Source organism: Vicia villosa, linkage group LG2, assembly GCF_029867415.1.
Source record: "Vicia villosa cultivar HV-30 ecotype Madison, WI linkage group LG2, Vvil1.0, whole genome shotgun sequence".
NCBI lineage: Eukaryota > Viridiplantae > Streptophyta > Magnoliopsida > Fabales > Fabaceae > Vicia > Vicia villosa.
The window spans coordinates 176,832,996-176,855,080 of NC_081181.1; the positions used below are offsets into that span (position 1 = coordinate 176,832,996).

A 22,085-nucleotide genomic window follows, 5' to 3' on the forward strand; every position below is an offset into this window, starting at 1 on the left:
TATATATTTTGATATAATTTATGAGTTATGAATAATAATAATTATATATTTCTATTCTGATTCATATTTTAAAATTTAAAATAATTTTAATTAAAAAAATTAAAATAATTTCACTTACAAAATGAGTTATAATTTTTTATTTATATATTTATAATAATTATTATATATTTACAAAAAAATTAAAAAAATGAGTGTTTTAATTTATATATTTATATATTTATATAATAATTATAATAATTATTATATATTTATAAAAATTATTATATATTTATATAATAATTATTATATATTAATTATAAATATATTTATATATTTATATAATAATTAAAAAATTAAAAAAATAGTGTTGTTATTTATAATAATTATTATATTATTATATAATAATTATTATATATTTATATATTTCACTTATAAAATTAATAATTATTATTATATATTTATATATTTCTATTCTGATTCATAATTAAAAATGAGTTATAAATTTTTATTTAGTTTAAAAAAATTAAAAAAAGATTTTGTCTTAATTTTATTTAAAGAATAAATTTTATATTTAATTCTAAATAATCAAAATTTAATTATGAAATTAAAATGTTTTTGATTTATATAAGTTAGTAAAATAATTTTTAACTTTAAAATTGTTTAGGAAATTTTGATTCACCTTGATTTTATTGATTCACCTTCATTTTACTGATTCACCTTGATTTTATACCTATTAATTGTATTGATTCACTTTGATTTTAATTTTTTAATAATCATTGAATTCTTTCGGAAGTGTATATCCGAAACATTCCAAGACCAATTTGGTCTTGGAATATTTCGGATATGCATCTCCGAACACACCCCCTTTCCCAAAAGGGGATTTTTTGGAAATGCATCCGAAAACTCAAAAAAGGAGTGTTTTCGGAAATGCATCTCCGAAAACACTTTTTCGTGTTTTCGGAAGTGTACTTCCGAAATCATCCTTTTTTTTCAGAAAAAAATGATTTTGGAGATGCATTTTCGAAATATAGGGACATTCTGACCAAGAAGGTTAGGAGGTCTGTTAAGAAATTTCCTAAAAAAATAATATCTGACGCGGTGTAGAGTAAAGTGTATTAAGAAAACTAATAAATTAAAAATAAATAAAAAAACGAAAAACAGGTTGGAGCTGTGTGTTTCACAGATCCTTCAATACAAAAAAAAAAAAATCAGAATCCTTGCTCGTTAAGGAAGAAGAAGGAAAATAAAGGTTACACTCACCAATCCCTTTACCTTATTCAATTTCTTCTATTTTTTTCTCTCATTGAAATTACTATTACTCTTTCTTCGATACCCTAAACTCGCCGCAATTTTGATTTCTGTGTTTTATTTTATCAATTTCTCTTTGTTGTTTAGGAACTGATTCTGATCGAAACCCTAACCATGTCGATGCTCAATTCCTTGTTCGCTCAGGGTTTTAAGGCTTCCAAGTGGTACTGTTTATATTTGTTTAATCTCTTGTTGGTTTTTTTACTTTTTTGTTGCTGCTGTGGAATTTGTTTGTAATTTTTTCAGATTTTTTGTCAGGATGTTTACATTAAATATATGTTTGTAATTTTTGTGCAAAAAATTAGGAAATAGAGCGGCCCCCGCTATATGCTATATCTCACTTTTGGGGTCGGCCGCTATGCTCAGCTATCCAGGAATGACTACTCTGATTTTACCTCAGAGTATCATGTCCTGTATTAGAGTTGATCATAAAAAGAATCTAGTGTCTTAGATTATGGTAAAATCTATGACACTAGGTTCTTTTCATTTTGGGGCTAATTCAAACACTCAAAACTACCTTGTTAGGCGAGGATTGTCCATAACTCTTGTGTTTTTCCTTATTTATCTCCTTACATTCATAGCTATTAAGCCTGATGTGTGGATATTAAGGTGGCCCAGAAACTGATCCAGGATAGCCTCTATTGCCATCTTTTATCATGGTTTAATCCAAAGCTTTATAAACTCGATTTAGGCCATATCTGCAACCAATGCTGGACTTGAGAAAAAAAAGGACCAATTTTTGGAGGAACCGATGCATCGTTTTAGACAATAGTTTCTGAATAGAGTTGGAGGTGGATCAAATTGCAAATATAATGCTAAGAGAAGTTAGGCAAAGGTTAATGACCTAAGATATACATCTTTCTGTAACTCGTAGTGATTGATTGTAGAAACTAATGAGTCGTTGGTTAAGCAAGTAATCAAGTCCAAACACAGATTTACAATTATTTGGGATTTTAGTGCACGGAACTCACCCTGAATGCTATAAAATTGTTCGCCCAAAGATTTTCTACCAGGCTATAAAAATTTTAGGGATCTTGCTTATTTTGGCAAGAATGGAAGTAGCTGAGGTACAACTTTTTCAGAGCAAGGGACAAAATACTCAAAATGAATGAAAAGCTTGATTACCCACTAAAAGTTGCAAAACAAGTGTTATTCCTCTGAATATTAGGGGGAATCAATTTGTTTTTTTTAAATTAGGGTCTACGCATGTGGGCTATTTACGCAAACTTAAGGGGAAACGAGGACAATTTTCAATATTTTGTTTTCTTAATTGATCAATTGATTTTCTAATTCGGGGTTGATTTATTCTTTATGGGCACATGTTACTTAGAACAATCAAATTTAACTGTATATATGTGAGTTACTAGTATTGTATTTTACTTTAATTTAAGTAATTATTGTCATCTGTACAAGAGTTCTGTTTTATTGTCATTTTCCTTTGGACTTAGTGATTAAAATTTAAGTACTAATTTAGAAGTTTCAAACTTGCAGCAAAACTCTGCTTAAACTGTCAATTCCTCGGATAAAGTTACTCAGAAACAGAAGAGAAATTCAATTGAAGAATATGCGACGCGAGATTGCGAAGTTACTTGAGACTGGTCAAGAAGCCACGGCTCGTATTAGGGTATAACCAATTTGCATGTTGCGTATTTATTTAGTTTCAAAATTTGAAAGCAATGGGGTTTCAGAGAAAATCTTCCGTCATTTTTTCATTTATGGTGCTGTTATTGATATATGATCATCTATGCAGGTAGAACATATTATTAGAGAGGAGAACATGATGGCTGCTCAAGAGATCCTTGAGCTCTTTTGTGAACTTGTTTCTGTCCGCCTTCCAATTATTGAATCTCAAAGGTATTTTAAAGATCAATTGAATATCTGGATGATTAGCTTAGCCTTTTGTTGATAGTAAATGTGATTTATGTTCAAGCTAGCCGTTTGTTAAAAATGATGCCTTACAAAACTGACCAAATAGTAACTAGCGTATGATGTATTTGTTTTATAACAAAACAATACAAAATGCACTTTGTTTATGACGGTGTTTGGTTGGTAACTAGTAGGCTAAGAAGTGGCGATGAATATATTCACAATTCTTAAGGCATTCGAGGGGCCTTTCTCTCTCACACTGAGTTAAAAACCAAACTGTTTTCTCCTACAAGCTAACTCCTATTTAATTTCTCCTATTGTAACTTACTTCTGTTGCTGCCGTATTAAAAGTTGTTCAAATACTAATTCTCCTTAACTAATGAACGGACTAACTGTACTCCCGCCCAATTGAGTCACTTTGTCCTCAAGGGGGAAAGAGGGAAAGGAACACTGAACAGAGTCCATAGTTCCCTCAACATGTAATGATGCCTCTTCATGACTACAAACACGACCTCCTATAGCTCTCTTTCACAGACAGATTTTTTTCTGTGCTCTTTCAGACAACCCTTGCCTGAAAATGCAAGTGGTTTACCTTCCTGTAGTAATACAGCCACAGCCTCTTTACTAGATGCATCTGTTTTCAAGGTGAATCCTATGTAAAAGATTGGTACTGCAAGAGTTGGCCAATTCAGCCACTGCTTGTTGCAATCTATTGAAGACTGCAATCTATTGAAGACAATTGTGACTACTGGTGGGACTTCAACATTGCTTCCCTGTTGTTGTATGATGTTACACTCAATTAGAAAGCCTACTTCCTCATTGTCAATAGCTTTCATAATTGATTTGAAAGATGCAGATGACCTTGCCATGGTTGGTTCTCCTTTTAATACAGTAATCTTCCCTTCTACTTTTAGAGACATAGTTTAGTCCCTGAAATTTTTTCTATATTCTTCCAGTCCTGCAAGCCATTTGACTCCTAGCACCACATCTGTCCCTCCTAGCTCAAACAAGAAGTCTTGTTGAATCCCAAGACTTTGTAACTGCATTTCTAGCATTCTACAGACACCTTGGCAGCTGATTTTATTTCGAACTATGCGCAGCTACCCAAACTGTCCAACTATCACAATCATTAGCTATCTGTACCACTTTTGCAATTGACAAACTTATTTACAACAATATTTGCTCCAAATTTTTAAACTAGTGTTGAACTACCGTTGATGGTTTTCAAACGCTATATGAGTTGCGACCACCATTTCCAATTTTTCATAAGATTTTAGTTGAATTGTATTTCATCTTTCATGAGAAGAAATCAAAGAAAGAGAAAAATCAATTTCCAATATCTATTATTTGTTTTTTCCCCCTGTAGCAACATGGTTGTTACTTGTCTCGCCATACTTTATGTTCTTATATTGTTTTCTTTTTTACTTTTTTCATTTGTCCTTACTTATTTTTAAAAATCTATTATACGTTCTTCATTATGAAAATGATACATTTGATTCCATCTCCCATGTTCACCAAATGAAGTGATATGAGTGTCAAACATGGAAAAAATACATACACTGCAAAGAAACATACATATATTTTACTTTGATTGACTTTTTCAATGTTGTTACCCGACTAATAGAATAATTGGAAAAACTAGAAATCTTCTTTTCCGCAAGTGCATGTTATGATTAAGACCTACTCATTGTTGTAGTTGAAGCTCAAAAAGTGAATCTTTATTCTTTTTATTATGCATCTAAACTTTCAATGTGGTTCAGGGAATGTCCCCTAGACTTGAAGGAAGCTATATCTAGCATATGTTTTGCTGCACCTAGGTGTGCGGATCTGCCCGAGTTGTTGCAAGTTCAGTTGCAATTTGCGGCCAAATATGGGAAGGAATTTATTTCTGCTGCTACTGAACTCAGGCCAGATTGCGGTGTCAATCGACAGGTTCCATGAATTTTCATACTATACAGACACTTAATTTTCTCTGTGGATAAATCAACTTATGCAGGAGTTTATTTTCTTGTATGATATTCTTAATGTGAATTACAATCGCAGTTAATAGAGCTGCTGTCAATTCGTGCTCCTTCACCTGAAAAGAAACTCAATCTTCTAAAAGACATTGCAACTGAACATGAGCTAGAGTGGGATCCAGCTACTTCTGAAACCGAAATGTTTAAAAAACATGAAGATTTACTGGTAAGTATGTTTCTGTAATCAGTAACTAGAAGTGGGAATAATGGTTATGTTATGCTCAATTTGTTCTTTCACACATCATTATCTTACAATACATTCCTCTCCTTATCAGAATGGCCCGGCTGAGTTTTTTAATGGGTCAAAATTGCCCCTTCCTGAAGAAAAACACGATGAGGAGTTGTATTCCACTCATGATACACCCAAAAAAGAGCAATTTGATTCTGATTCGGACTCTGACATGTTGGACTTTCCTGAAGTTCCAAAGGTATCTGTCCAGCCAAATGCAAACTTTGCCACAGCTCCTGACATGGTTATACCTCCAGCAGCTATGCCACACCCTAAAGTTGATATTCATTCATCAAGCCATTCTGGAGAATTTCCAGATATGAAGCAGGAACACGTTGAGTCAACAGTTCACAGAGATGAACCACATACTTCATTTGATAAAGTGGAAAGTAAACAATTTTTGCCATTCATCTCCCCTCCATCAGAATCATATTATGCAAGGCATATTGACTCACCACCCTTCGTGTCAACTGCAAAATCTATTTCCCCTCCATCAGAATCTCCTGCCTCATATGGTGTAAGGCATAGTGACTTGCCTCCCTTGTCAACTGCAAAATCTATCTCGCCTCCACCAGAACCATCTGCGTCATTTACTGCAACAAGGCATAGCGACTCAGCTCTCTCTTTATCAACTGCAAAATATGAAGATAAAGACTTCTCTTTATCAACTGCAAAATCTGAAGCTAATTTGGACTTGCAAGATGTTGTAGCTGCCGCACATGCTGCTGCTGAAACTGCTGAACGTGCAGCAGCGGCAGCTCGTTCAGCAGCCAGCCTTGCTCAACTCCGTATTAGCGAGCTTACAAAGATGAGAAGTAATGAACATATACCTGAAGATAGCTCTGAGAATCCATTTTATGCTGGAGGCAACAATGAATCTACAACAGAAAGGGATCATTTCATTGAGCAAAATGCTGCAGGTAACCCTGATGGCAATGTTTTTAAGGATCATGATATTCACCATAATCATTATGATTCCGAACGCTCTCATTCATCAAGTTTTCCTTCATTTTACACAATCAAGGAAGATTTTGATTCTTCCCTACCCACTGATCACGTTTCGGATGACAAATCCATTAATCACCAGCCTAAGAGATTACCTTCAATGGAAGACGACCCATATGACTCATATCCCAACTTATTTACCTCTCAAAACTCAAATGTTGGATCTCACACTCATTCAGATAATAGCCGCACCACTTACGATATGTGATGGGGAATTATCATTCAATCACACATTTCCTTCAGTCCGAACTCTGAAATCTTGCTTGTGTGTTTTATGCTCTTGAACAATCCTGCCGTATTTTTCTTTTTCTTTTAAAAGAGCATGCAATTCCTGTCTATACTAATATCTTTTTAGTTACATACTATGGCTGGCTTTGCATAATGAACAATACGGAAAATATTTATTTGCTTCTGTTCAAAAGCCTCTGTTTGTGCTTTGTGGGGCTGATTTAATGTGCAAATCCGAGCGTTTCAGAATAAAATCATTCAGCTTCAATTTTCTTTACTTACATTATAGGAGGATACAGGACATGTAATACAACTTCATTTGTAATTATTGTAATATTGTTGCATATTGCAGTGTGAATGTTATCGCTTTTCTTGCATTTGATTTTATCAAATCTTTAGGTTTCTCGTTCAGTAAACACTCAGTAAACACTCGATCTGTGCTTTTTTCCAATAGATATCTTACATTTACTGGTTTTTCGGGCAGCTATTAAAAGAACAACACTTGTTTTCTGTATAAACAAACCCTTTACAAATGAAGACTGCCTCTACCATGATCTCCTCGGCCACAACCATGTCCACCATGACCTTCAAAACTTGAAACAAAATTCAAATAAGCATCATCATTGAATTTCTACTTCCTTAAAAATAACCAACTCTGTTGTTGTTCTGAGATACATTTGAACTTGTACTCATCCTTGACAGTACTTCAAAGATAGCAAGAACCAAGACCAGATGGGAACAATACATATATTGTGCAAACAACAAAACAAAAAAGATAAGGTAGAATGTGAAATACTATTTAGTAGAAAATATTGTCAAATAGAAGTTATACGATGCTATAGAAATATTGCCTTGTGGAACTTGTATAACTACTATTTGATATTATTTTTGGTTGGCAACACTTACTGTTAATTGTTATTTTTTCTGTTTGTTTGATTGTTTGTTTTAGTATCTGAACATTCTATTGTTATTGTTTCTGTTTGTTTGATTGTTTTGTTTTAGTATCTGAACATTCGTGCTTTTCAACAAAGAGATACATCTTGTCGGGCAATGAATCTATTAGAAAAAAAAATAAAAGCCTTTTTTCTGTAATGATGAATAAATTGACTATTATTTGTCATGCATATGATGTCTTGTGATGATTTGTATACTTTATCAACCAAACTTTTGACTGCATAACAACAGATTGCATGTGCCGGAAATATTTACATCATAGTTAAGGTGCTATATATGATGTCGGTACAATTTGGAAAATGGAAAAAAAAAACAGTTAAAGGTAGAATCAATGTATCATCAGATATGTTTGTATCACAGTTATCAATCCTGGGGGAGAGCGGCGTGGAGTGATGGCCAGCCGCAATGATGTTACTCGTGTTTCGGAGTGGGACTGTCATAGTAGAGGTGCGGGCAGCATGCCCATCTCGCAAAAGCCTGCAAGAAAATTGGACGGGACTGTCATAATAGAGGTTGCGGGTCTAAAACTTTGGTCTGTTCCGCAAAAAAGTGAGGACGGAGCGGACTGTCTGCGTGCACTGCATTTTTTAAACTTAAAAATATAAAATTTATGTTAATTTCGGTGTCTGCAAAAGGCCGCATAAAAAACGAGGTGGTCACATGAGAGTGAGAATTTAAAATCTTAGTCTTCTCTATACAAAAATACGGACAAAACAGACTTGTGCAATAGACCTGATTCATTTTATCAACCCGTAACTTTTTGGTTTGAAGTGGATTGCCGAGGCAAAAACATTGCTCTTCCGTAACGGGTTTAGACTCTATCATATTTATTCTTTAAAAAATAAAATGCAAAAAATCATATTTATTATAAAAAAACGAATTTTTTTTTTTTAAATAACCATGTATTAAAAAAAATTTACGCAAATAACCACGTTTCGGGAAAAATTACGCAAATAACCAGGTTTCAGAATACGTTAACACCAAGGCGCCATATGAGATGGCGCCACCATTGTACCAGATGAAGGGAGGCGCCATATGAAATGGCTCCTACTAAGGGAGGCGCCATATGAGTTGGCTCCTCTGTGCAGCTTTTCTGCAACAAGCCATCTCATATGGCGCCTTGGTGCTTTATGTTTTTTTTTTGTTTTCTTAAGTATTTGAAAATAGACACTTGAATAAAGACGACAAAGATTTCCATTAAGATAAAACGATTACATAATATAATAGGAATAGAATTACATAAAATTTAATTATCGTTCAGATTTTGAAAACGACTATTGCGAGATCGCCTAGTTCGTTGTTGCACTCTAGGACCTTCATGTTGTGGTTGGGTTGAGGGCCCCGTGAAATCAATGCGTTCAGGGTCCATGTAATCCGTCAGATCAAAATCTTCCGAAGTCCCGCTTGCAAATAATCGTTGACCCATATTGTCAAAATTTTGTCGCATCGGTGGGGGGGTGGGATCAACGCGAACACGATAACATTGCTCATCCGAAAAAGTTGGGTAACTTGGAATTGGATTTTGTGGAGTTTGGTACATATAAGTTTGTTGGCTAGTATGGTGTGATGGTTGGCTGTAGGTGGGGTCGGTTGGGGAATATTGTTCATGCATGCCCATGTCTGGGCTAGGGTATGATGAAGGGCCCGCACCGTCGCTTTGAAAGTATTGTCTTTGTTCTTGGTATTGTGGTTGTGTGTGGGGCATGTCGGTGTATTGGGGTTGGGTGCTTGTGGATCTACGTCGCCGTTGTGTTTGATGGGAGGTTTGGTGTTGGTATTGTTGTTGGGTGGTGTGTGTTGGTTGGTATTGTTGTTGTTGATTTGATGTCGATGCCCAACGTGTGCGTGGGTCGACCAAATACCTCGGCTCAGCCACAAACATCTCAGGGTTAGTAACCATTCTGTACCATGACATATATTGACGTGTGTGTTGCATAGGATGCTCATCGGGGAAAATAGGAAACAACAACACATGTCGGGCACGTCTCCTCCACATCCTACAAAATTTCGGTGCAAAATTTTATCAGGTGGAGGTTAAGGATGATGAAGATTTACAAAACATGTTTTGTAATCATGAATTTTCTGGATACGACTCGATTGAGTTGTATGTTCTGCTCCAACAACCAAACGAGAGCCAGGTCGTTGATCCCATCGAAGTAGAACAAGCTGAGGTCGATGCAATTGATGAAGACGAAGAAGATCCAGAGTTAGCATTTGATGACATGGTGAACGATGATTCTGAAGACGATGTTGAAGGTGTAATACCTCCAATTTCAATATACACACCGCCGTCTCACATGTCGAACGTTGACATGGCCGATGATGAACCCTCATCAGACATATTCCACAATGTCTGCATGCAGTCAGATGCAACCTTAAAAGAGAAAGATAGTTTTCGTTCCAAGGATGAGTGCATGCGAGCAATAAAAAAGTTCCACATGTTACACTCTGTGGATTTTAAAGTGGACCGAACAAATGCAGAACGGTACAAAATCAAATGTACCAATACCGAGTGTTTGTTCAAGCTCACTGCTTCATACAGGTTGAGAAGTGATTCATGGGTGATAGGCAAAATTTCCCAACCTCACACTTGCATCAACTCTTCTCGCTCGCAAGATCATCGTAAGTTAAGTTACGATCTGATATGTCAAGAAATCTTGCCTCTCATCAACAATGATCCATCGTTGAAGGTGAGAACAATAATTTCTCACATCACTAAAGTATACAACTATACGCCCTCGTACAGGAAAGCATGGTTAGCAAAAACCAAGGCGATTGAACAAGTATATGGTAATTGGGAGGAATCATACAAAGAGTTACCCCGCTACTTAAATGCACTCTGCACTTATGCTCCTGGTACTATTTATGAGATGGAAACATTGCCCGCGTATGCCCCAAATGGTACTCTTGTCAGCGGAAATGGAATATTTCATCGTCTATTCTGGGCCTTCCAACCTTGCATCAGAGGGTTTTCATTCTGCAAACCTATTATTCAAATAGATGGAACGTGGTTGTACGGAAAATACAAAGGCACCCTACTGATGGCAGTCGCACAAGACGGAAACAGCAACGTCTTCCCAATTGCATTCACTCTAGTCGAGGGAGAGACCGGTGGAGGTTGGAGTTTTTTTCTCAAACATCTTAGAACACACGTGGCTCCGCAAGAAGGTCTCTGTTTGATCTCTGATAGACATGCTTCTATTGTTAGTGCATACAATAACCCGGCTAATGGTTGGCATGACCCCCCTTCTACGCATGTCTTCTGCATTAGACATATCGTACAAAATTTCACGCGAGAAATTAAAGACAGGGCCCTTCGAAAATTGGTTATGAACGCAGGGTATGCATTAACTCAACCATCTTTCAAACATTATCGTAGAGAGATCAGACTGTCAAATCCAGATGCAGGTACTTGGATTGATAATATTCCAGTGGAGAAGTGGACAAGGTCATACGACAATGGACATCGATGGGGACACATGACAACAAATCTTGTTGAATCAATGAACGGTGTCTTCAAAGGCATACGACACCTCCCTGTGACCGCTTTGGTAAAATCAACATATTTTAGGATGACTTCATTGTTTGCACAAAGGGGTGAAAGGTGGGACGCTGTGTTACGAGCTGGACAATTGTGGAGTGAATGTTGCACAAGATTTATCAAGGCAGAAGGTGCGAAGGCCAACACACATACGGTTACAAGGTTTGACCGACATAACCATAATTTCATGGTCAGAGAGACAATCGACCACGGCGAAGGGCTACCAAGACAAGAGTATAGGGTTCTACTAGAAGAACGTTGGTGCGATTGCGGCAAGTTTCAGGCATTTCGTATGCCTTGCTCCCATGTCATTGCAGCATGTGCTCATTCTCACTTAGATGCATTAGCACTCCTGTCTCCCATTTACAAGTCTGAGACCTTGCTCCACGTATACAACAATGGCTTTGCAGTGGTAGCAAAAGAGGATTATTGGCCTGCGTACGAGGGGGAAATTGTTTGGCACAACGACCAAATGCGGAGAAATAAAAAGGGTCGTCCCAAAAGCAAGCGTATCACGACTGAAATGGACGAGCTCGATAAGCTAGAAAGAAAGTGTGGTTTATGTCGCCAAGTCGGACACAATAAAAAAAATTGTCCTAATCGTGCAAGTGGTTCTTAGAATTGAATTTTGTATGCACATTTCTTTTAAGATCTAAACATGTCTTCTTTTGATTAAGAAACATTTGTTACAACATGATCATTGTTAGAAATTAAATGACATAATGACTTAAAAACAACACATACAACGGATACAAAAAAACGCCAACAACACGACAAGTTATCTAAGATATAACAAGCACCAAAACAATGTCATCAGAACCGTGCATCATCATCATTACGTCTCTGTCTCTTTCAACTTCCTCTAACCAAGTACGAGACGTTCCAGTCGCAAGTGATATGGCAGTTCTTCTTCTCTAGATTCTTCTAATTTCTTCGCCTGTTGGGATGTCGTCATCTAGCCAGCGTTTCAACTCTCTCTTTAGACGCTCCATGGAATGGATGTTCCAAAATTTCATTTTAATCGGCGGTTTAACGACCGAGAAAAATACATACCCATCTCTTGTGAAAATCTCAGAAGCCATAACGATAAAATTTGGGAGAAATGAGAAGATTTAGTGAGAAAGTGTGAAGAATGGTGGAGAAATGAGGTATTATTTATAGATGAGACAGATACAAGGAGGAGCCATATGAGATGGCTCCTCCTCCTAAAAAATGAATGGAGGCGCCATATGACATGGCTTGTTGTACTTAGTGTGCCATCTCATATGGCGCCTAGGTGTAAAAAAAAGGGGTCACGCCATTTGAGATGGCGCCTTCATGTATGCATTTTCTGAAACCTGGTTATTTGCGTAATTTTTCCCGAAACGTGGTTATTTGCGTAAATTTTTTTTAATACATGGTTATTTAAAAAAAAAATTCTAAAAAAACATTGGAGTTTTTCTAGAATTTCACCCAATTTGTCCTGCTAAAAAAAATTCAGTATCCTCACTTCAATTCTCATTGTTTCCACGCTAATTTGGAAAACTCTTTCGTTTTCTTACTCGGCTAATTCACCCCCCTCTTAACACTTGCATTTGTTTAGCGTTGCCGCGGTCTGCATTCCTATGTTCTCATGTTGGTTTTAAGTTTTTTTTAAGGGATAATAGCTATTTTGTTTCTGGCATATAGATGAGTTTTGTTTTTTTGTCATATAGATGGGTTTTAAAAAATTCTGTAAAACAATTTGAATTTACTCCCTAACACAAGAAGAATAGATTCTTCTGTTTTACTTCAAAAAATTCAATCATCAAAATTATTGACGTGATAACTTTTTTAAAAAAAATATTTTTAATGACTGGTTGATTTAGTTGACATTTTTATTAATTTTAATTTTATGTAATATTCTTTATTATTATTTTATTATTTGATTGTTAAAATGTTAAATATGAAAGCTAATTTTATGTAATATTTTGAAAAACGATTTTGAAAAATTTATTTTAAAAAATATAAAAAAAATCAATTTTTTTAAAGCTGAAACAAACGGGTCCCTCTGATATTGATTGATGGAACAACAATGAAGATTTAAGGAATTCTAAGAAAAACAGAGTTGATTATTCAGAAAGGGGATTTAGGGTTTTAACTATTTTGAGAGAAAGAGATAACAATACAAAAGCAAAGTGATGAGAATTCGTTGGTCAATTTTATTGAATGAAGTGAGTGTAATATATACCACTCAGTACAAAAAACATAGAGCTACAATTTTATCTTTTATATACTTCTAAAACTGTAAAGTAAACTAATTCTAACTAAAATGAATTACCAAACCAATACACATCCTTAATTCATTTAGTTAGATGCCTCAACCATTCCCAGCTTCATCTTCAAATACTCAAAGCTACTTGACTTCAAAGGTTTTGTAAGTAGATCTGCTATCTGCTCTTCTGTCCTGCAATGCTCCACTTCTAACTTGCCATTGTTCACCTGATCTCTTAAGAAATGGAACTTGGTTTCAATGTGTTTACTTCTACCATGTGCTACTGGATGCTTTGCCAAGTCTATAGCTGATTTGCTGTCAATTATGAGCTCCATCCTTTCATTCTTTATTAGTTTCAATTCCATCAGTAGCATATTAATCCATTGAGCTTGACATGCTGCCATGGAAGCTGCAATGTATTCAGCCTCGCAGGAAGATAATGCAACCACTGACTCCTTCTTGGAACTCCATGAAAAATCTGCATTTCCAATCATAAACACATATGCTGCAGTGCTTTTCCTGTCATCTTTGTCACCACTCCAATCTGAATCTGAGTAGCCAACTAAGTCACCATCTTGACCTTTACAGTATTGAATGCCATAGCTTCTTGTGCCCTTGACATATCTTAAAATTCTTTTAGCTGCAACCAGATGTGAGGTGGTAGGTTTCACCATGTACCTGCTGATCAGACCTACACCATAAGCAATATCAGGTCTTGTATGGCACAAGTACCTCAAAGAGCCCACAATTTGTTTGAATAAGGTTGATTTTACTTCTTTTTCTTCATTTGCTAAAGACAGTTTTACTCCTGTGTCAACAGGTGTTGAAACAGGTTTGCTATTCAACATGTTAAATCTCTTCAAAATATCTTGTGCATATTTCCTTTGATGTATCACAACTCCTTGTTAATTCATTTCAAACTCAATTCCTAGGAAATATGTAAGATTTCCTAAGTCAGACATCTTAAACATCTTCATCATACTCCTTTTGAAATCCTTCATTTCATCTTCATTACTTCCAGTCACCAGCATATCATCCACATATAAGCACACAATGAGCTTATTAGTGGTATTTCTGCAGTATATTCCATGTTCATTTACACATTTCACAAAACCTTGCTGAACAAGGAAACTATCTATCTTTTTATTCCAGGCCCTTGGGGCTTGCTTTAGGCCATACAAAGCTTTGTCAAGCTTGTATACATACTCTTCCTTTCCTTTTATCTCAAATCCTGGTGGCTGGTTCACATATACTTCTTCTTCTAACTCACCATTGAGAAAGGCAGATTTTACATCTAACTGGTACATAGACCAATTATTCTTGACTGCTATAGCAACAATCATTCTGATTGTTTCCATTCTTGCTACTGGAGCATACACTTCATAGTAATCATATCCATACTTCTGCAAAAAACCTCTTGCAACCAATCTGGCCTTATACTTTACCACCTGACCATTTGGCTTCAGTTTTGTTTTAAATACCCACTTGACATCAATGCACTTCTTGTCAGAGGGTAACTGAACTAACCTCCATGTTCCATTCTTCTCTATGGAATCCAGCTCTTCAATCATTGCTTCCTTCCAATGTTTTTGTTTAAGAGCCTCTTCAAAAGACACTGGTTCAGTTTCAGCCAACATTACTAGTTGCACTATGCCACCTTCATTTGTGACTGCTTGATCAGGGAACCTCTCATACTCTCTCAACCTGGCTGGTGGTTGAGTATTTCTTCTTGGCCTGTTAGTAACTTCTGTATCTTCAACAATTTCTACTTGTTCCTCTGCCTCAAATTCCTCTGCCTCAACTTCCTCTGCCTCTGAACTAGATAGGTAGAAGTGACTGTCAAGCTTATTTGATGCCTTGTCTTTCCAATTCCAGCATTTTGATTCATCAAACTTCACATCTTTGCTGAACATTATTTTCCTACTATTTGGATCATATAATTTGTAGGCACCAGCTGAATGATAATCAACCATAATCATCACCTGAGATTTATCATCCAATTTTCTTCTTAGTTGATCAGGTATATGTTTGAACACAATGAGCTTAAAATCTTCAAATGTTGAACACTTGGTTTTACTCCACACCATGCTTCTTCTGGTGTCTTGTCCTGCAGCTTCTTTGTAGGACTTCTATTTATGACATATGCTGCAGTAGCAGCTGCTTCACCCCACAAGTAATGAGGCATTTGTTTTTGCTTCAGCATACTCCTTATCATATTTACCAAGGTTCTGTTCTTCCTCTATGAGATCCCATTGTGTTGAGGTGTGTAAGGTGTTGTAACTTCATGATTTATACCATTTGATGAGCAAAAATCATTAAACTCAGTGGAAGTATACTTACCTCCTCCATCTGTTCTTAATCTGCTAATTACTTCACCACTCTCATTCTGAACTAGTAGTCTAAATTTCTTAAACACACCAAACACTTCACTTTTCTTAGCTAGTAAGTAAATCCATAATTTCCTGGTAAATTCATCTATGAATGTTACAAAATATCTATTTCCTCCTATTGATTTCACTTCAAAAGGCCCACAGACATCAAAATGAATTACCTCAAGTTTCCTGGTTTCATTGAATGGTACTTCTGCATTGTAAGAACTTCTGGCTTGCTTTCCTGTACAACACATATCACATACTTCATTAGGAAACTTTATCTTTGGTAACCCTTGCACCATTTTCTTCTCATGAAGCATTTTCAGATTCCTGAAATTGATATGCCCATATCTTTGATGCCACAACCAGTTTTCACTCTTTGTTTCTGATAGCAAGCACTGATCTGCAATCACCCTGATGTTGATTTTGAAAGTTCTTTGGTTTGACAATGGAGCTTTCAAAATCAATATGCCTTTGCTATCAAACACCTTCATAGCTTGTGCTTCCATCTTCATAGTATACCCCTTTTGTAGTAGTTGCCCAATACTGATGAGGTTACTCTTCATACTTGGTACATACAATACATCTGTGATGCATGATTTCTTACCATCTTTCCTATGAATTAACACTTTCCCAATGCCAGCTGCACAAACTATGCTATTGTCTGCAAATCTAATCTTTCTATTGAATGAATCATCTAATTCAAATAGCCAAGATTTCTTGCCTGTCATATGATTTGAACACCCCGTGTCCAAATACCATTCATCACTGCTTTCTTATTCCTCCTTGACTGTTGCCATCAAGAGTATTTCTTCAGAATTTGAATCTTCATTCTGAGCAAACTTAGCTTCATCTCTGCTTCTTGGAACCTTCTTTGATATGCAATCAGCTGTATAATGTCCCCACTTCTGACAATTATAGCACTGAATATCTTTCAAATTCTTCTTCTTCTTCTGATCATACTTTGCATCTTCTTTCTTAGTACTTTCTTGACTCTTACTAGAACCTTCACCACTCTTGTGGGAGTAATCAATCCAGGGGTTCCTCCCCTTCTTGAATCTTCCTTTCTTCTCATACTGGGCCTGCAAAGCTTGATCAGAGGATACACTTTTACCTCTTTCTTTAACCCTATCTGTCAATCTCAATTCATGTGCTTCAAGACTCGCTTGCAGTTCTTCTATCTTCATAGAATCCAGATCCTTGGATTCCTCCAAAGCAACCACGATGTGATCAAACTTTGGTGTCAAAGTTCTGAGAACTATCTCAACCTTCATCACATCAGTAAGAACTTCGCCATTCCTTGTCATCTGATTTGTGAGATTGATCACCTTATCAAAGTATTGACTGATGGTTTCTTCTTCTTCTTCCATCGTCAGCACTTCATACTGTCTTCTTAATGCTTGAAGCCTCACCTTCTTCAATTTACAATCCCCAGAATACAATTTCTCCATTGCATCCCATGTCTCCTTCGCACTTTCATAATGCATAATCTTCTCAAAGATATCATTACTTACACTCTGATGAATCAAGAACATTGCTTTCCCATCTTTCTTCTTCAAATCTTTGTGTGTTGTTCGTTGTGCATCAGTTGCATCGGCCGCTAGTGCTGGTACTCTTTCATTTACGACTTCAAGGACATCTTGAAACCTGAAGATCACCTTCATCTTCATGATCCATTGATCAAAATTCTTGCCTTCGAACACCGGTAGATGCGCAGGAATGTTGTTGTGAGTTGCCATTCTTCAAGAATTCTCAAACAACAGTAATCGAACCGGGCTCTGCTATACCAATTTGATGGAACAACAATGGAAATTTAAGGAATTCTAAGAAAAACAGAGTTGATTATTCAGAAAGGGGATTTAGGGTTTTAACTATTTTGAGAGAAAGAGATAACAATACATAAGCAAAGTGATGAGAATTCGCTGGTCAATTTTATTGAATGAAGTGAGTGTAATATATATCACTCAGTACAAAAAACATAGAGCTACAATTTTATCTTTTATATACTTCTAAAACTGTAAAGTAAACTAATTCTAACTAAAATGAATTACTAAACCAATATTGATAACTCTGATTTGTATCCTCCATCTCATAGAGTAGATTGTTCATATCATGCTCATAGTCTAAAGAGTAATTGCATAGAGCTTAGCATAACAATATTATTAACTATATAATTATCCTTTGATAAACTAAATAAACCGATTCCATTAAACCCATTTTTAATGACTCAAGTGTTTGGATGTGAGTTTGAAACCAGGTAGACAAGGATATGATAGAAGCTTGGATTTTTAGCTTCTCAAATCAAAGTCAAAAACATTGAAATGGGGATTTAGAGTTGATTTGATTTTCTAATATTTTCATATAAGCACTCCTAATTGAATCAAACAACATATTTAAATATTTAGATAATGACTTTTTGATTCAAAATCGATCCAACACTCTACTTAGTAGGGTTATGCATAAAAAGTTAATTTGCACACATATACAAACACTTAAGTTGTTACATACATAGAACACCCTACATAGAGAAGGATAGTGTGATTGAAAGAAAACTGTTGAAATATTACATCATTTAAATCTATGGATCAACATTTCTGCTTATACTAATAAACTACATGTTCATGATAATTACTAGCTAGCTTTGAAATATATGTGAGCAAGTATTAATTGATTAATTAATCCCAGGACCTGAACCTTTACTAAGATCTGATCTTCTTGGTCCACCACGCCTAACTATCAAAGTTCTCATAAACTGCAGTAACAAAAAGATAATACATAGTTATAACTTATAATTGATTATGTAGAAAGAAATAAAAAAAATATAGAAAATTTGTTTTAAAAGAGAGAAAAACTTACAAAACTTTGAGTGGTACTTGTTGAACATTCATTTTGGGAACTTTCATGTTCATTTCTTGTTTTGTTTTCCTCAGTTTCAAGATCCTCTTCTGTATGATCTGAATGAGATTTTAGCTCATGTTCTTTTTTGTTGGTTTCAATTTCAAAGCCTAAACATTTGAAGAAAGTTCCAAGGAATTTTTGGAGTAGAGAACATGGATGATAATGATAAAAAGTGGTAGCCCTCTCACTTGTAACCTCTGCCTCTTCATTCTTTTCCATTGTTCTTCTTGACTCTTGTTTGTGTCTCATTCTAGTGCTTTAATTGCTACTATTCAATGTTTCTGTATATTTCAGGAGGGTTGGTACCATTATTAATAACTTGCCACATCAAATTTCTCATCAATAGTGCCTTCTGTTTATTCTACTATTAGAAATATTATTTTCTTATTTTATATATTTTTTTGATATTCTTGATATAAATTGGGGTAGTATTCTGTACTAATTTACAATGTAACCAAGTTTGGTGTTGCAATTTTCATTATGTTTGTTCCCAATGGGCTCCCACTGTGTTTTTTTTTTCTTATAAAGGTTTGAGTTGGTTTTGCAAAACATTAGATATTCATGGCAAGAAATAGTTGTCAATGACTAATATTCAAAGAAACATTTAATTTTAGATATACTTTGACTCAAATTAATTCTGGTATGTGGAAAGAATTCAAGAGTTATAAAAGCAATGCTACCTACCCCTAAGGCCCAATCTAAAAGAGTTAGATGCATTAACTCACACATTGATTTTTTTTCTTTTTCTTTTTTATTAGACCAAACATAAGAGCAGTAAAATTGTGTGGGATTGAAAATTCATTTTTAAAATAAAATTTTGTGTACTCAATGTGCCCGAATCTAAGAAGAGTATTTTTGAGGAAGATCATAGAAGTGGTATGAGTATTTATCTCAGCGTTACTAAGATGTATTAAGAATTGAAGAATATATTTTGGTGGCCAGGAATAAAGAAGAAAGTATCGAAGTTTGTTTTGCTTGACTTGTCAGAAGTAGAAGATTGGACATCAGAAGTCGTTGGGTCCGATGCAACCGTTGAGGCATCTCCTTTGTGAGTAGAGGATCGCGGAGTGAGGCACTTGAGGGCCAACTAAGAGAGTCGTGTCCGACTCTGTTTGCTAAGAAAATTTTTGAGGGCGGAAATTATTTAAGTGAGAGAGAGTTGTAACACCCTAGTTTTTATTAAATTATTTTAATTTAATCATATGTGAATTCTTTGTGATTTATATGTATTTATTTAATTATTGTGTGTGAATAATTAGATAAATAAGAGGGTAGGGTGTATGCCCTATAGATAGAGGTGTAGAGAATAAGTTGTGACTTGTTGGAGTTGATCCAAATTATTTAGAATAGAGAGTATTTCAATAGAATTATTTAAATAAGTGTGATGAGGTGTGTGACCTTGAGAGGAGAATGTGGAGAGTAATTAGGAGTTGATTTTATTTAGAATTATTTTGTTAAATAAAATAATGCTCTAGTTTTATTATTTAAATAAAAATAATAAGATAAAGGGAAAATATGAGTTTGTAGAGATATTGAGGACAATGTGAAAATTAGAGAAAAATGTGAGGGTAGGGTAGGAATATCCTAATGAGGGAATTATGTTTTTAGTTTAAAAAGAGAGTTAGGAAGAAAGAGTTTTATCGGACGTAGAAAAAAAATGAAAAGAGACAAGAAGAGAGAAAGAACTAGGATAAAGAAAAGAACAAGAGGATGACTAGAGCTTTGGGAGAGGAGACCATAGAGATTGCTTGCATTTGCTGGAATCACAAGGTAAGGGGGGAGAATAACCTTAATAAAAGATATATGCATGAAGGGTAGGGTACATGAGTCCTTAACCTCCAATAGGGTTTGTTTATTCATTGATTCTTCATGATTATTTATGAATTTATGATGATAAATATGCTTTTATATGCATTGATTTGATTTGCAATGGTGTGGTGTTGTTGTGATTATGTTCTTGAGTTTTGATGTTAATTTGGATGCTTTAGGGTATGAACATATTTGAATAATTGATGATGTTTGGTTGGTTAGTTTAGGTGTTTGTTGATGAAATTAGGATGAACTTACAGTTAATAATTTGTCTATAACGTTAGAATTCGAAATAAGCTGTTTTGTATTGTCAAGGGATGTTTGGGTGAAGTTAAAAGAAATAAGTGATTTTACTGTACGTGAAATTGGGATTTTTGGAAAAACACCTAAGACTAATCGATTGTTCTGGGGGACAATCGATTTAGAAGGAAATGCAAAATAATGGCTTAGATCAATCGATTGATCCTAGAGACAATCGATTGGATTTTTGGAAAAATTGGCAAATTTTGTTATAGAAGCTCAGACATGTCGATTAACACAAGGAGACCAATCAATTGATTCTCTTTCCTTTTTGAAAAATTACGTAATAATAGTTTGAAACAATAGATTGGTCCGCAGGAACAATAAATTGGTTCGCCGGTTGTTTTGGTCATAACTTTTAACCCGTAAATCCAAATGAGTTGTCGTTCAAAGTGTTAGAAAGCTACTGCGCAGAGCTACCTCGTGGTAGTACTTGGTAAAATACTTGAGTAGTAATTATGTGCTTACTGTAGGAATGTTTGTGATGATGTGTATGATCGATTAAAGAATTAATATGTTTATCTGATGATGTGTTGATGTTATAATGAATAAAATGATTGAATGCTTGTGAATATGTACTTGTTGAGTGGATAATGTTGGTGTTGTTTATAGATTGTCGTAGCATTGATTAATGTTTGGACATTATGGTATGATGTCGATGATGATTATGATGTTACTGTGTTATGATGGTGAGAATAATATTTACATTGTTATTGTGATTGGTAGTTTGAGTAGGGAGGACTATTGTTGTTGGGTCAATGGATGTTTTGTTTATTATCGGGAGGGGACTTTCAACATTATGTTGTCGCATTGACTTATTTGACACACATTCATGACGTCGTTGTTGTTGATGAAAGAGGCAAGTTACAATCCAAGCAGGGTGGATCCCTGACTTGTCCCAAATTCGAGCAGGGTGAATTCAGGGTTTGAGTAAGGTACACCCAGTTTGCTAAGGAAACTTTTGATGAGTTGGTACCACATGCATAGGCATCGAGTTGCATAGTCGAGTTTCATTACATAAATGAATTGTATGCATAATGTTAATTTGTGTGTGATTGTTGATATTTGGCGTGCAAATGTGTTCGTGAGATGTTGTGATTCACTTGTTGTAGAATATGCATATGTGTTGATACTCTATCTTGCAGTATGTACCACTTACTTTATTAATGTGATTTCTCACCCCTTTGTTGTTGTGGTCTGGGCTCCTCTTCAAAGTGCAGACAAGTAGGTAACAAAATAAGTGCTTACAGCGGGAGGATGGCCCGAAGCTATTCTTCTTTTCCTTTTATTTTGCGTTTTAGAATACATGCTCTGATCAGTAACATTGGACGAACGAACATTATTA

At 35.3% G+C, this 22,085-nt stretch overlaps 4 protein-coding genes across 4 annotated transcripts; 2 read left to right on the top strand and 2 right to left on the bottom strand.

Annotated features, from left to right (window-relative positions):
• Nucleotides 1-1,096: 1,096 nt before the first annotated feature.
• Nucleotides 1,097-7,010, top strand: LOC131653063 (uncharacterized). Its single transcript, XM_058923100.1, has 7 exons — nt 1,097-1,228; nt 1,375-1,451; nt 2,779-2,911; nt 3,038-3,141; nt 4,914-5,085; nt 5,197-5,337; nt 5,447-7,010. The coding sequence occupies exons 2-7, from the start codon at nt 1,402-1,404 to the stop codon at nt 6,611-6,613; spliced, it is 1,767 nt and encodes a 588-aa protein (XP_058779083.1). The 5' UTR covers nt 1,097-1,228; nt 1,375-1,401; the 3' UTR covers nt 6,614-7,010.
• A 2,212-nt stretch (nt 7,011-9,222) lies between these two features.
• LOC131650724 (uncharacterized) lies at nt 9,223-11,747 on the top strand. The gene is made up of 2 exons (XM_058920423.1): nt 9,223-9,475; nt 9,526-11,747. The coding sequence occupies exons 1-2, from the start codon at nt 9,223-9,225 to the stop codon at nt 11,745-11,747; spliced, it is 2,475 nt and encodes an 824-aa protein (XP_058776406.1).
• Nucleotides 11,748-13,453: 1,706 nt separating this feature from the next.
• LOC131650725 (secreted RxLR effector protein 161-like) lies at nt 13,454-14,209 on the bottom strand. The gene has a single exon (XM_058920424.1). The coding sequence runs from the start codon at nt 14,207-14,209 to the stop codon at nt 13,454-13,456; it is 756 nt and encodes a 251-aa protein (XP_058776407.1).
• Nucleotides 14,210-18,214: 4,005 nt separating this feature from the next.
• On the bottom strand, nt 18,215-18,982 carry LOC131647508 (uncharacterized). The gene is made up of 2 exons (XM_058917404.1): nt 18,590-18,982; nt 18,215-18,485 (listed from the first exon to the last, which is right to left on the bottom strand). Exons 1-2 carry the CDS (start codon nt 18,878-18,880, stop codon nt 18,405-18,407), a joined length of 372 nt encoding a protein of 123 aa, XP_058773387.1. The 5' UTR covers nt 18,881-18,982; the 3' UTR covers nt 18,215-18,404.
• Nucleotides 18,983-22,085: the final 3,103 nt, after the last annotated feature.

Bases quoted from the DNA above. Each gene is read 5' to 3' on its own strand.
- LOC131653063 (XM_058923100.1), top strand. From the start codon at position 1,402: ATGTCGATGCTCAATTCCTTGTTCGCTCAGGGTTTTAAGGCTTCCAAG. The intron at 3,142-4,913 runs GTATTTTAAAGA...AATGTGGTTCAG, and splicing joins CCAATTATTGAATCTCAAAG to GGAATGTCCCCTAGACTTGA. The intron at 5,086-5,196 runs GTTCCATGAATT...TTACAATCGCAG, and splicing joins ATTGCGGTGTCAATCGACAG to TTAATAGAGCTGCTGTCAAT.
- LOC131650724 (XM_058920423.1), top strand. From the start codon at position 9,223: ATGAAGGGCCCGCACCGTCGCTTTGAAAGTATTGTCTTTGTTCTTGGT. The intron at 9,476-9,525 runs GTTAGTAACCAT...TGTGTTGCATAG, and splicing joins TCAGCCACAAACATCTCAGG to GATGCTCATCGGGGAAAATA.
- LOC131650725 (XM_058920424.1), bottom strand. From the start codon at position 14,209: ATGTTGAATAGCAAACCTGTTTCAACACCTGTTGACACAGGAGTAAAA.
- LOC131647508 (XM_058917404.1), bottom strand. From the start codon at position 18,880: ATGAGACACAAACAAGAGTCAAGAAGAACAATGGAAAAGAATGAAGAG. The intron at 18,486-18,589 runs GTAAGTTTTTCT...TTGTTACTGCAG, and splicing joins CAAGTACCACTCAAAGTTTT to TTTATGAGAACTTTGATAGT.